Source organism: Mus caroli, unplaced genomic scaffold (genome assembly GCF_978045245.1).
Source record: "Mus caroli unplaced genomic scaffold, Mus_caroli_1 scaffold_13, whole genome shotgun sequence".
NCBI classification, from domain to species: Eukaryota; Metazoa; Chordata; class Mammalia; order Rodentia; family Muridae; genus Mus; species Mus caroli.
The window spans coordinates 72,755,237-72,770,419 of record NW_028227268.1 but is presented as its reverse complement, the minus strand read 5'-3'; the positions used below and the strand labels follow the sequence as shown (position 1 = coordinate 72,770,419).

Here is a 15,183-nt window from a genome sequence, read left to right as displayed (position 1 = left end):
TCAGAAAACATGTACTTTCCCTAAACCTATTAACTTTTTAAAAACTGTGGTGGAGGATTTTACTTTTATTTAATTTGCGTTTGCCTGGATCTGCATCTCTACCCCGTGCATGCCTGATGCGCTCAGAGCCAGAAGAGGGCATCAGAACCCCAGGGATTGGAATTACAGATTGCTGTGGGCCATCATATGTGTACTGAGAATTGAATCCAGGTGCTCTTGGGAGCACCCACAGCACCACATAAAATAGGGTAGAGCACATACTAGGAATGGAGGCAGAAAGATTACAAGATCAATAAATATTACCCTTGACTACACAGAATGAAAGGATAGTGTAGACTACATGAAAGCCTGTCTCAAAAAGTTTGGGAGGCAAAGGCATGCAGACCTCTCAGTTCCAGGCCACGATGGGCTTCACAGAGAAGCCCTGTCTTGAAAAACCAAAAAGAGTTTAAAATGCAGTGGTATTCAAGAAATACCTTTGAGGGGACAGTGAGGAGATATAAATGTCACAAGACTGTTAAAAACTTGGTATTCCTATTTAAAAAAAAAAAAAAAAAAGAAAGAAAGAAAAACCTTACCAGGACGCAGAGCTAGCTCACTGCTTAAGCGCACATATGGCTCTTTGAGAGGACCCATGCCACCGGTAACTCCAGTGCCTTGGGGGATTCATCACCTCTGGCAACTGAAGTACTCACACGTACGTACATATTATACCCCACTCTGAACACACTTACTTTAAAAAAGTCTCTTTACTACATATGCGGTCAGCTTTGTTGCCTGAAGTATTTATTATCCCTCCCTTACCTCTGCTTTAGGCTTGCTATCTTCCTCATCTTGACTGCCAGCACCACCATCTTCTTCAGCATCACTCTTCTGTTTCTCTTCTAAGACAGAAAATAATAAATCTACTGAACAGATCTTCACATAGAGTTCTGACAATAATTATATCATCATTTAACAACAATCTACTATAGCTTGTCTTGTTAGTCAGGGTTTAGGACAGGTTTCTAGACTCCACTCACCAAGCTTCTCCTCTTCTTCTTCTTCATCCCTCTTGTTCTTCTCTTCTTCCTTCCCTTCTTCATCCTTTACATCTGGCTGGGGAGCATCCGTCTTCTTGTACTCCATAGCATTAGACTGTTTCTGAAATATTGCCAAGTGTAGGAGCCATGGTTATGTTGTAACAAATATATTACCCCTCAATTCCTGAATGTTTACAGGCAAAATTCTATCCAAGGTTGTGTAGAGGGAAGTTATGCAGACATGTGAAAGGCATTGTTCTTACTCTACACGTTTGCCCCATGGGAGGGAGACTGAGAGGGAAGTTAAGGGGGAGGGGTATCATGAAAACCAGAACAAGCACTAGGACTTGGTCAGGAGGCACAGGCTAAGCTTGACAAGCTGACTCATAGACTCCAACAATGGGTAGTGAGGGTAAGGCTAGAAAGACACCTTTGGATCTGACAAAGTGTAAATAATTTAAATAGAATCCTAAGTTAGTGGAGACAGCATGAAACAAGGTCTGAATAAGAAAAACACTGAGGCTGTGTAGAACCTAAAAGCACTGTTTGAGGATGTATTGTTTGAGAGAGTGTAGGCAGGGAAGGAGTCATAGATAAATAAGAATAGAAATAATGAGGAAAACGAGTTTGTGCCTAGATGGTTAATCTTATAGCCATTGTTCTTTTTTCCCCTAGACAGGCTCACTCCATATAAAGGAGAAGAATAGAGTGGAATGACAATCAAGGGACTCTAAATCCTGTCATCATTTGGGTACAAAGAGCCCCTGTAAAACACGGCCCAGTATTTACAGAACTACCACTAAAGAAAACCTCAGTGGATACAATTATTTAGTTAGACATCCCTACCTTTCCAGAACAGCAGAAGAGGATCACAAGGAACACTGGCAAAGCTACAGTCAGAATGTAGACCACCCAAAGCCATGGACGCTCTTCAGCTGCCTCCAGCATCTGCCCCACTACACCTGGCTGAAATACCAAACGACAGTAATTCAGAGTCCTGGTTTATGACACCAAATACAGGCTAGACCGATTGCTTCATAGTCATACAACTAACTCCTGTATTTCCAAAGGAGTCAAACTATGCACATTAAGAAATTAGGAAAAGCCGAGCAGTGGTGGGTCACGCACACCTTTAATCCCAGCACTTAGGAGGCAGGCGGATTTCTGAGTTTGAGGCCAGCCAGGTCAACAGAGTGAATTCCAGGACAGCTAGGGAGACACAGAGGAACCCTGTCTCGAAAAACCAAGTTAAAAGAAAACAAAACAAAAAATAGAAATTAGGGAAAAAAAAAATCCCCCACTTTACTGCTTTTACCATCATGAAGTTTCACCTGCATAGGTACAAACTGTGGCTTGTAATAACTGCAAAATGTTCCTTACTCAGGAAACAGAAGAATTATCTTTCTGCCAGTTTTCTGGCCATCCAAATCGCAACTCAACACCACTATTAGTTATTTGAAAATTCCACACAATTCCAACCAAGATTCAGCATTTTCAGTGCATTAAAACATACTTAAGCCAGGTGCAATAACACATGACTTTAATTGAAACACTGGAGGCAGAGGCAGGTAGGTCCCTGTGAGTTTGAGGCCAGCCTAGTCTACAGAGCAAGTTCTAAGACAGCTAGGGCTACACTGAAAAACTGCCTTGAAGACCAAAAAAATAAAATAAAATAAAATGATAAACAGATACAAATATACACATACATAAAACATAGGATTGGAAAGCCAAAATAGGAGTCTAACAGTTATATATTTTGACACTGAATAAGTAAAAAGATAAATACTAAAATCTGCTTTTTATAAAGTAATCAGTCTCCCCCAAAAGTAGATATAAATCCACAAGTAATGAACAATCACTAACCTCAGCAGCCCCATCAGCAGCTTTCTTCAGGCCCCACCCGTCATTGGCCCAATCATCAACTACTCTTCGGTCACCACTAATGATAAAGTTGTCAAAAAAGATGTCGGATGTCATGGACCAGAGCTCCAAACCAATAGCACTGAAAGGAGTCATCTTAAAAGGTTCTAGGTCTTCAAAGAAATCTGGATTTGGTATTTTCCTTGGTTTCCAGATTCCCTAGTTTGTGAATGGTGGGGGGGGGGGGGGGGGGGTAGGTTGGGGGCGAGGCAGAGACAAGAGAAGTTTCAAAACATCATTTCAGATAATAAGGAAAAAAGAAAATCTATGTAAGACTCATTTCACATGATCAAAGAAGATAAACATTAACTGTCAAATTTAAACAAGCACAGAACAATAAATGCTAGTAATGTTTTTATACTGAATTCTGGACTTCTACCAAATTCAGTCTCCAATCTGCAGGATCTTATTCTGAACCAACACCTGGTCCTGTGTAGCTCACTCTACCCTCAACAAGTGATGGTGGAGTGTAGTCAGTAAAGCCATTTCTCATTCCCCATTCCCCAGAAGTGATTTTAAAAAGTGGGCTAGGGCTGTAGGCCAGAAACACAGCACTTCCACCTAATATGCACGAGGCACTGGATTCAGTCTCAATACTAATCCTCAACAAAACACAATTGGTGGCGGCCATCCGGATAGCTACATGTCTGGTTTGGCTTGGTTCAACAGGGATTCATACAGCCCAGGATAGCCTTAACCTATCCCTGATCTTCTTACTTATAGCTGAAGTTGACATTTCAACTCCTGGTCCTCATGCAGATAACCAAGTGCTAGATGACAAGCATGTAACAAAGACATATTCACATAGTCAAATGGCAAGCTAAAGAATAATTTTTGGGGTCAGTCTTCCACTAGCAGCCTTTGGATGAAGACATAGAACTCTCAGCTCCTCCTGCACCATGCAAGCCTGGATACTGCCATGCTCCCACCTTGATGATAATGGACTGAACCTCTGAACCTGTAAGCCAGCCCCAATTAAATGTTGTTTTTTATAAGAAAAAAAAAAAAAAAGAATAATTTTTGGGGCTGATGAGATGGCTCAGTGGGTAAGAGCACCCGACTGCTCTTCCGAAGGTCCAGAGTTCAAATCCCAGCAACCACATGGTGGCTCACAACCATCCGTAACGAGATCTGGCGCCCTCTTCTGGAGTGTCTGAAGATAGCTACAGTGAACTTACATATAATAAATAAATAAATCTTAAAAAAAAAAAAGAATTATTTTTGTTTGATCATAGTTATCTAAATGGACAACTAAAAACATTTTACAACAGAAAAGCAAACAAAATATATGCATAGATAGATGCACCATACATCTAAAAGTATAAGTGAAAATTTATGACTATACTTTTTTTGGTTTAGAAACTGAAGCCAGGAAGGATCTACATTGGTACCTTCCCAGAACACAAGTGGAGCTTCATAGCTTCACTATACATATTACTACTGCTTTATATGTACCTACCTATCTTTGGCAGAAAACTGATGAGAACAAGCAATTAACTGACTTGGCATGGCAAGATCCAATTCCCATCACAGTTCCCTTATAGCCAATCTATGCACTCAACAATAGGGTATCCACACCCTAAGTTCTTCTACCCTACTTTTTTTTTAGATATAGCTCACTATGATGGTTTGAAAAGAAATGGGCTCCATAGACTCATGTGTTTCAATGCTTGGACCATGGGGAGTCACACTATTAGGTGTGGCCTTATTGGAGGAAGTATGTCACTGTTGGGGCAGGCTTCGAGTTCTTGTATGCTCAAACTCTGCCCAATAAATATGGTACAGAGTCCCCCTCTGCTGCCTGCAGGCTGCCATGCTTCCCAATATAATGACAATGGAATCAACCTCTAAACTGTAAGCCAGCCTTAATTAAATACTTTCCTTTCTAAGAGTTGTCTTAGTCATGGTGTTTCTCTTCATAGCAATGGAAACCCAAACTAAGATAGTCACATAGCAAGTTTGAACACTCCTCTTTCCTGTTTTTTTAGGTTTTATGTTTAGCCCAATATTCACTCACCTGTCTCTTAAGTTTACTTTCTCTTTTTGATTTGCTGGCCTTACTATTGATCAAACTTCTGCCAGACATGAACAAATTAATAAAAACACTTAAACCATCAGGAGACACAAACCTGGTAGTTAGGATTGTCAATCATGGGAGGTTTCCATTTGCCCTTATAATTGGGGTTGTCAATCATAGGTCGCTGCCAGACACCACACCCAGGGGCTGACTCACACTTGGGGTTGGCAATCTGAGGAGCCTCCCATTCTCCGTCCATATCCTCATCCCTGTGGAGGGATAAACAAGTTATATAAACAAACAACTAGTCTTATGCTCTCAAGATGTTTCTGGAGCTATACCAGCAGCATATGACAGAACAATATCTCATTTCTCATTTCCACTATCAATGCACTATCATAAACAACCTACTTTGTTTTTACCCAATGAAATTTAGTAAAGTTTGTAAGGTTTTTCACTCAAACTTGGGCAGTTGGCTTTTTATTTTTCCCTTTAGATTTTGAGTCAGGGTTCCTGTGGTAGCCCTGGGTGTCCACCTGCCTCTGAGTGCTGAGATAAAGGCATGTACTACTATACCCAGCTCTTTTTTTTTTTTGCTTTTGCTTTTTTGTTGTTGTTGTTGTTGTTGTTGGGGGAGAGGGGCACATAGTTATTGCTTTCATTGGTTGATTTTGGTTTGCCCAAGACAGAATTTCTGTGTAACAGCTTTGGCTGTCCCAGAACTCACTTTGTAGACCAGGTTGGCCTCAATCTCAGAGATCTGCCTGCCTCTGCTGGGATGAAATGCTTGATTATAATTGGGGCAGTTCAGCAGTTAAGAACACTGGCTTCTCTTCCAGATCCAAGTGATTTGACACATAGACAAACATTAAGGCAAAATTCCAAAGCACATAAAAATAAATTTTTACCCAGCACTCGGGAGGCAGAGGCAGGCGGATTTCTGAGTTCGAGGCCAGCCTGGTCTACAGAGTGAGTTCCAGGACAGCGAGGGCTACACAGAGAAACCCTGTCTCGAAAAACCAAAAAAAAAAATAAATAAATAAATAAATAAATTTTTAAAACAAAAACCAGGTAATTACAAAAGCAAACTCAAACTCACCAATCCTCTGGCTTCTCCGCATCAGGGTCTGGAATATACTCAGGTTCATCATCTAACCAGCCTTCAGGCTTGGTGGCCTCTTCATCTGGAATCTTAGAAGGGGCATCTTCATCCCTTAAACAGAAAACACCAGGTATGGCAACAAAGGCCAGAGAATCAGTCAAGGTAGGCTCTTTTACAAACCCAGATTAAGTCATTCTAGAAAACATTTATAAATCATTATCTAGGCTACTCTCCCCCCCACCACCACCACCACACATACACCAAAAAAAAAAAAAAAAAAAGAGAGAGAGAGAGAGAGAGAGAGAGAGAGAGAGAAAGAAAGAAAGAAAGAACTTAACTAAGAACAGCAGCTAAAGATCAACACTAAACATTTTTCTAATGGAACTACAGGAATCATCAAGAGTTATAAGGGAAGATGCTTAACTTCACTGGTTATCAGAGAAACTAAAACCATGGTAATATTCCACTATCACACATCCACATAGGAAGGCCATTACAATAAGAAATTCTGAGGGGAAAAAAGTGCTGGTGAAAAAAAGCGGGGGCAGTTCCTCAAAATTGGAAGTTACTGTATGACAATTTCATTCCTAAGTTTGTATCTGAGAAAAACAAAACCAAACACACATGAAAACCAGTACATCTAAAAGGCAACAACCTATGCATCTATCAATTACATAATGGTTAAGTGGATAAGCATAGTATATCATTCACTGATATGATAAAGTATTTCTCAGTCATAAAAAGAAATGAAATGCTTATCCATGTTTCAATATGGTTGAATGTTGAAAACATTTATGTTGACAAGAAGAAGTCGCATGCCAAAGGCCACATATTATAATTCAATGTCATTTCCATAAAATTTTTCAATGGACAAATCCAGAAACAAAATACAGGCCGATTAGTGGTTACCAGAATCTGGGGGCAAGGGACTGACAGTAGGGTACATTATAAAAAAAAATCCTACAATTAGATAGTAGTGTATATATAGCACTGCAGATACATATACATTGACCATCTCTGTTTTACACACCAAAAAAAAAAAAATACTCTCAAGATGGTTATGGTACAGCCGGGCGGTGGTGGCGCACACCTTTAATCCCAGGACTTGGAGGCAGAGGCAGGCGGATTTCTGAGTTGGAGGCCAGCCTGGTCTACAGAGTGAGTTCCAGGACAGCCAGGGCTACACAGGGAAACAAACAAACAAAAAAAAGATGGTCATTGTGGTATACAGTAAATTCAGCACTGTTAAGGCTGAGACAGAATCCTGAATTTGAGAATAACCTGGATTACATAGAAAAAGTCTTTTAAAAAGACACACACACAAAGAAAATCTCATCTAAAATAAGCCTCAAACGAACTAGAAAGATGGCAAGGTGGGTAAGAGCACTTGCTGCTCTTTCAGATGACCACAGTTCCAGTGTCTACTAGCATGGCAGGTTACAACCATCCATATAGCTCCAGTTTCTTCCGCCGGCCTCCTCAAGAACCAGGAACGAACAGTACAGGGACAAGATTGTCATGCAGACACTGTAAAAGTACTACTTCAGCTGGTAATCAAAAATCTCCCTGTGCTCAAGTTTAATGTTTAGTTTTGTCCTGGCACTGAACTCAAGGCCTCATGTCCACTACTACTGAGAAATGCCTCCCTCAACAGAGACTGTTTTATAACTATCTTAGTTTTAAATTAACTCTAGGATGACCTCAAAGTTTTATGTAACTTTTGCCCGATCTTTTAAAGCTTAAAACTCTTTTCATCCTATTAAAAAAAAGGTGATTGGCTGGGCATGGTGGTACATGCTTTTCATCCCAGTCCTCAGGGGGCAGAGGCAGATAGATCTGTGAGTTCAAGGCCAGCCTAGTTCAAAGACAGCCAAAGCTACACAGAGAAACTGTCTCAAAACACCAAAAATTTCAGCATTTAATAGCTTTAAATATGGCTAGGAGGAGTATTTAGCAATACAGCACATGTTTAGTATGCAGGAGGACTTGGGTTAAACCCTTAGCACTGTAACCCAGTTTAACTTGTAATAATGAAGCACTAGAATTGCTGTACAAAAAGATTGTCAGCAGACAAACCACAAAAGCTTTAGCATCCTATAGTTTATAACATAGTGAGCGATAATATATATTACTACCACTGGGTTCTTTTCCAGAGTAATTGGAACTTAAGTCCCCTCTTTTTCTTCTTGCAAGCAAGCACAGGGTCTTACTATGTAAGCCCACACTGGCCTCACACTTCATCTTTCTGCCTTGGCCTCTTGAGTGCTAGAATTATAGGCATGTTCCAATGTTCCTAGGCTGTATCACAGAGTATTTACATAATCAGATCTCAGCCAACATTTGTTGTTTAAACTATGTAGAATATATAAAATGTAAGCTAATACTCAAAGATGGATCTCCAAGATTTACCAGTCATCTGGCTTGACAGCATCTGGATCTGCTATTTTGGGCCTTTCATCCCAATCTTCAGGCTTCCGGTCTTCTGGGTCTTCAATTTCACGTGAAGGGTTTACAGGAGGAGTCATGTCATTTAGCAGATTTCCACTGTTCACAACAGACTGGTCAACTAATATTTCAAAACTATTGTCTGGATTCAAGACTGAAAAGAAATAAAATGCAATTAAAAATACTGACTAAACCACTCATTCCAACATTCCCATCAATCTAACACTACAGATCATGCCTTCTAGAGGAGACCCAGTGTGTTGTATTGTCATGAAACAAAGAGATCAAGGTATTGGGGTTAGACTGTCATAGTCAACAAAGCCTAGTTCTTTAAGAGCCTAGGGCCCCAATGCCATTTCCTTGGGTTCCTAGAAACTATAAATAAGTAATTTCTTTCTTTTCTTGGTTTTATCCAGACAGGGTTTCTTTTCTGTCTTGCCCTAGCTGTCTTGAAGCTTTCTTTGTACATCAGGCTAGCCTTGAACTCACAGAGATCTACCTGCTGTACAAATTGAAATGATAAATTTTAGCAAGCTATTATTTTCTCCAATCTGGAGATCAAACCCAGGGTCTTGTACACACTGCACAAGCACTTTTACCATGGACCATTCTTTATGAAAATATTTAAAGGAGCTCAATTAATGGCTCAGTGGTCAAGTTCTAACTGCTCTTCCAGAGTATGAAGGTTTAATTCCAGGATCTAAATGGCTGCTAACAATCTTCAATAACTTTAGTTGCAAAGGATTTTACAACTTTTTCTGGCATGTATGGGCACCAAGCACACATATGGATGTGGATGGAGGAAAAATACCATCTACATAATAATTAAAAATAAATAAGGGGCCAGGCGTGGTGGCGCACGCCTTTAATCCCAGCACTCGGGAGGCAGAGGCAGGTGGATTTCTGAGTTCGAGGCCAGCCTGGTCTACAGAGTGAGTTCCAGGACAGCCAGGGCTATACAGAGAAACCCTGTCTCGAAAAACCAAAATAAATAAATAAATAAATAAATAAATAAAGGGCATGAGAGATTGCTCATCGGTTAAGAACACTGGTTGCTCTTCCAATGGACCCAGGCTCAATTCCTAGCACCCACATGGTGGCTCACAACCATCTCAAATTTCAGTTCCAGGAGAGTAAAGGAGCTCTTCTGGCAAATGCAGACATACACATAATGCGCACACGCACACACGCGAACATGCAAAATATAGACCAGATATAGTAGAGCATACCTCTAATACCAGCACTTGCTAGGCAATACTAGTTTGAGGTCATGCACAACAAGACCCCATTGCAAAACAACAATAAAACCTTCAGGGTAGGCGGGCAGTGGTGGCGCACGCCTTTAATCCCAGCACTCGGGAGGCAGAGGCAGGCAGATTTCTGAGTTCAAGGCCAGCCTGGTCTACAGAGTGAGTTCCAGGACAGCCAGGGCTACATAGAAAAACTGTCTCAAAAAACCAAACCAAAACAAAACAAAAAAACCAACCTTCAGGGTATGGTGACACACTCCTGTGATCTCATCACTACGGTGATAGGAGGGTCATCAATTTTACTCTCAGATATACAGGAGTTTAAGGCAAGAGTACGGGGGTATGCAGAAAAAAAAAAAGCATTTTGTGTAATGGCTCATGCATTTAATCTCAGCACTTGGGCAGCAGAGGCAGGCAGATCTAAGCTTGAGGACAGTCTGACTACATAGAAAGTTCCAGGACAGACAGGCCTACATAATGAGACCCCCTCTCAAAATAATATTAATTTTAAATACTAATTGGTGAAACACCACGGCAGCAGATAAAGGTATCTGCCACACAATCCCAATGTTCTGAGTTAGAGCCCAAGAACCGAGAGAAACATCTTCAAAGTTGTCCTCTGACTTCCATACAATTACCCACAAACCGCATTGATAGGATCTAGAGAAGTGGCTCAGTAGTTAAGTACAGCAGTGATTCTTAAACAAGACCCAGCTTAATTCCCAGCACCTACATTAACACTCTACCTTCAGGGGACCAATATACACTTCTGGCATCTCAGCACCAGAAACCTTCATATTATAAAATCGTTATTAATATGTTTATATAGTGAACAAATTTCCACTCCTATTGCTATGTAAAGGAACAGAAGATAGTCTGCTCTGCAATTTTGAAGTTCAAATGGTTACAGACCACATGCTATATATATAAAGAAAAAAAACACTACCTGACCCACAAGTATTAAATATTGAAAAAAGTATATTATAATTTCGTTTTGTTTTGTTTTTATTGGCTATTTGCTTTATTTAAATTTCAAATGTTTTCCCCTTTCCAGGTCTCTCTTTTGGAAACCCATTATCCCATCCCCCCCTCCCCCTGTCTATATGAGGGGGCTCCCCTACTCACCAACCCACTCCTATCTTCCCACCCTGGCATTCCCCTACACTGGGGCATCGAATCATCATACTTTTTTTATTTAACAATCTAGAAGGTTCTCAGTCATTAGAAGTCCTAGTACAATTTTAGGTGCAAGTGAAAATTTCCATTCTAAGAGGTAGACCTATTAATATATTGACCTTGTAGTGTTCGAACACTCCCACACTCTGGATAAAACCTATGAAGGGATCTCTCTAAAACGGACCTGTTTCCTTCTCAGCATACTAAGTCTGGCCTCTTAATATGGCCTTTAATGTTCCTGGCATTAGTGCATGTTCTCTTTCTGTAGTAAACCTGTGGCCACGGAAGAAATTTTTTTATTTTGGTTTTTCGAGACAGGGTTTCTCTGTGTAGCCCTGGCTGTCCTGGAACTCACTCTGTAGACCAGGCTGGCCTCCAACTCAGAAATCTGCCTGCCTCTGCCCTGCCTCCCAAGTGCTGGGATTAAAGGCGTGCACCTCCACCACCCGGCTAGGAAAAAGTTAATTTACACACAGGGTATGGGGCTGTTTCAGTTATCATAAGTTTTCTCCTCTTCATCAAATTCTGCTTTGATCCACAGGCAGTTTAGTAGTTTCCTGGAGAAGCTGGAGCATAGTCTGATGTGTTACCCACATTCATCGGAAGACAGTACATGGGGTCTTTTTTAAAAGATTCTTCATAAAGAAAGGCTTTTAAGTATACAATCTTAACATAAACTAGATGCTAACTATGTAATGTTTTAAACCCCCCCAAACAGCTGGTTTTTCTTACTTAATGTATAAAGATGCGTTTTCTTGTCAGTGAAATAGGTCTTCAGGTCTGCATCTGGCCTCTTAGCATGTTTTTCTTCATATACACCCGTCTTGGGATTTTTGTGTCGAAAGATGAAATGCAGTTTGTAGTCCTCTCCACATTTATCTGGACCAAACATAATAGTATAGGGAGTCTTGTCGTGGAACTGATCCTTCAGAGACAAAGGTGGAGTGCTTTAAGTAACTCTAGTCAAAGAATTCAAAAAGCAAACTTTGAAAAATACATACTTCCTCTCATAAAACTGCATGCAAATTATTCTATTAGCTTTAAAGAAAACCTTATGATTTTATAGTGCTTCTTCAGATACCAGTAAAAAATAACTGGCAACCACCAGAAATACTAAAATGCTTTTTTAAAAAGAAGTTATATGCATACAAACTTCTTTCAAAAACAAGAAATAAACTTGAGAAAACTGAAAATTGTTAGCACACAGCTTTAATCCCTGCATTTATGAGGTAGAGACAGGTGAGGCCTCCCTGGTCTACAGAGCAAATTCCATGATATCCTGTGTAAAAATACAAAACAAAGCAACAACAAAAACCTAAAAATCCCACAGATGAGAAAAGCAGCAATGATATACTGCTAAGGCTTCTACAGTCCCCTGTTAAAGTTAAAAGGCCATTAGTGCTAAACCTCCATGGTTCACCAGCAGCAGCATTTCTTTTCATAGGTCTTGCAAACTTTTCTCTCTTTAAATGGTGGGGACTAAACCCAGAGCCCTATGAATGGCAGCCATGTACTCTACCACTGAACTGCATACCCCACCCCCACCCTAGCTCCAGATCCATAAAGCAAATGTTACACAGACAGAGAGCCTACCAGGCTGAGTTCTGGCGTCTTGGAAAGCAGCTTCACATAGGCACCACCACATTCTATTCCATTCTGAAAATTAACCTCATACCTAGTTTCAGAGAGAAATGAAAAAGTCCTATGGCATTTTGAAAGATCATATTTCCTATATTTCCTAATTGATTTCTCCCAGCTTGGTCATGTTTTATCAGATGTCATACCCACACAAAGGGTTCCATTGTCTACTGCTTTTATGTGGCCACTCCGTCACACAAAAATCAAAAAAAACCAAAAGTAATCCTTAATACAAAATCCAGACATTTGTTTGCTTCTAAGAAGGTAAACAACCAGACTGTTTTACAAGAAGATAAAAACAAAACCACTCAACATATTCCAATTCACACAAAATTCCTACTATAAACATGGTTTTTTAGTATGTTCAACTTTCATACTGTCACCTGAGATTACCCTTTCTAGAAAATTATCAAGATGGCACTGAACTTACTGAACAATGAGAGGCTTGGTATCAAACAGGAAGGGCTTGTTCAGTTTAGCAGAGATGGCGTGATGCTTGGCCCGAGACATCAGTACAAGTCCTTTATCCCCTGGAAGCTTTGTTTCCTTCATCTCATCTACCTCCCACTTTCCTACAAAAGAATACAAAATGGCTCTTGACTGTTAGCCACATGATTTAAAGTCTTTTAAATGGTAACGAACTAAATTCTGAGTTGTGTAAGTGTCAAAATAATCACTGTTTACCATTACATTTACATATGAGCTGAGTTACTAGTGTGCATGTGTATCTGTCATATGGTAAGACATGGCTTGAAAATAACAGTGGCCTATTTATTATACCTAAAGAGAAACTTTCATTTCTAACACGGATATTAAGAGTTCTAATTCTATCACACATAAAGCCCCATATACAAAGATGATATAATTTCCAAGAAAAAAAATCTGAAAATATCTTTTTAGAATACTTATTTTCAGCAAGGTATGGCGGCACAAGCCTTTAATCCCAGCACTCCAGAGGCAGAGGTAGGAAGATCTCTGAGTTTGAGGATAGCACACAGAACAAGAGCTCTACAGTGTTCCAATACAACCAGGATTAGAGAGACCCTATCTGTAAAAACAAACAACAGATTACCTATTTCTCAGATGTGCACAACTGCACAAGCCTTTACTTGCAGTACTGCGAGGCAGGCAAAGTCAAACCTACGAGTTCCAGATCTGCCTGGTCTACATAGCAAGTTTTAGGCCAGCCAAGGACACAGTGAGACCCTGTCTCATGAAGTCTCATCAACATGGCAGCCTAAACAACAGACAAGCTAATTTGAAAGAGGTAATCTCATGGGGGCTCAACTTCAGACAAAGTACTACAAGCAATTAAGGAATGCTGAGAGTAGAAGAAAGCCTTCCCAAGGAAGAGCCCCCAAATTGGTTCCCAAGTGGTCAGCCCTGAAATCATATACATGCAAATAATGCTATATAAGGAGCAGATTGTATTTATATACTTAGGGAAAATATAGTAATAAGGAGAGATAATGAATTTGAAAGAGAGCAATGGAGTGCATGGGAAGAATTGGAGGGAGGAAAGAAAATAATATAATTATATTTTAATTTTAAAAATAAAGATATTTTCAAAATAAATAGTTTTTTTTGTTTTTTGTTTTTTGTTTTTTTTTAAATGTGTGTCTGCCCATGAAGGCCAAAAGAAAGTATCTAAAGTCTACAGCTTGAGTTACAGGTAGTTGTGAAGCACTGATATGGGTACTAGGAAACAAACTTGGCTCTGGAAGAGCAATACATCCTCCTGATTACTGAAGCTCCAAACATCTTCTGACCTAATCCTAAGAGAGGTCATGGATCTAGTGGATACCCGCAGTATGAGCACATGGACAACACAAATCACAGTCAGTGGCCTCTAAGTTAGGAGGGGTGAACAAAAGTTAGATCTGGGAAGAGTCAGGTTAGGAGTAGGGTAAGAGGATAGTGATCAATGTATCATATGAATGTATGAAATTCTCAAAAAAACCCATGTTGTATTCTAAAAAGAGAGATACAATGGAGACAAGATGCCACTTTGATATACTGTATCTAGAACAAATGGAACTCTCACCATCATATTTGGCAATTTCATCATCAGTGTCATCTTTTTTGGCTTTAGATAAAATCCACCTGTAATTAAGAAGACCCCAGAGTTAAAATACATTCACTCTCCTGTTCTATCTACCCTATGTAACAAGACTCAAGAGAAAAGAAATCCCCAAAGAATAAAATCTAGGGTAGAAGAAAAAAACTGGAATGAAAGCAACAAAAGGCCAAGTTCCAGGATACATCCATGTATGAGGAGATGTACAGTTAGACACACTATCCCAGGAGCCCACTATTTAAGGCTATATCTAGCAGCAGAGCACTTGCCTCCTCTGCATGACACTATGTTCAGTCCCAATACTGCTTAAAAAGGGTCCAGTGCTTTCCCACTACTCTTATGTACAAGACATTCACCTCTCAAACCTTTACTCGCAGGGAAACACTTACCCTGACAGAGACCCTCTGTCAAAGGAGTCAGCAAAATAAACCTCCCCTGTTGGAACTGGAGCTTTGTAGGTGACCTGTGTTAAACATAAAATTAATTAAGCAGCAATATTTTAACCAAGCACAGTGGCACAAGCCTGCAATCCAAGG

General features: G+C 40.0%; 1 protein-coding gene across 2 annotated transcripts in view; it reads right to left on the bottom strand.

Annotated features, from left to right (window-relative positions):
- Canx (calnexin) overlaps nucleotides 1-15,183 on the bottom strand; it is a 31,676-nt gene that overhangs the window by 1,998 nt on the left and 14,495 nt on the right. For both annotated transcript variants that reach the window (XM_021176851.2, XM_021176852.3), the window contains exons 3-14: nucleotides 15,037-15,110; nucleotides 14,615-14,673; nucleotides 13,001-13,142; nucleotides 12,526-12,607; nucleotides 11,665-11,857; nucleotides 8,471-8,660; nucleotides 6,059-6,172; nucleotides 5,072-5,228; nucleotides 2,886-3,101; nucleotides 1,869-1,988; nucleotides 1,023-1,143; nucleotides 805-884 (exon numbers count right to left, since the gene is read on the bottom strand). In XM_021176851.2, coding sequence (XP_021032510.1) covers nucleotides 805-884; nucleotides 1,023-1,143; nucleotides 1,869-1,988; nucleotides 2,886-3,101; nucleotides 5,072-5,228; nucleotides 6,059-6,172; nucleotides 8,471-8,660; nucleotides 11,665-11,857; nucleotides 12,526-12,607; nucleotides 13,001-13,142; nucleotides 14,615-14,673; nucleotides 15,037-15,110 — 1,548 coding nt within the window. The remainder of the gene's footprint in view (nucleotides 1-804; nucleotides 885-1,022; nucleotides 1,144-1,868; nucleotides 1,989-2,885; nucleotides 3,102-5,071; nucleotides 5,229-6,058; nucleotides 6,173-8,470; nucleotides 8,661-11,664; nucleotides 11,858-12,525; nucleotides 12,608-13,000; nucleotides 13,143-14,614; nucleotides 14,674-15,036; nucleotides 15,111-15,183) is intronic.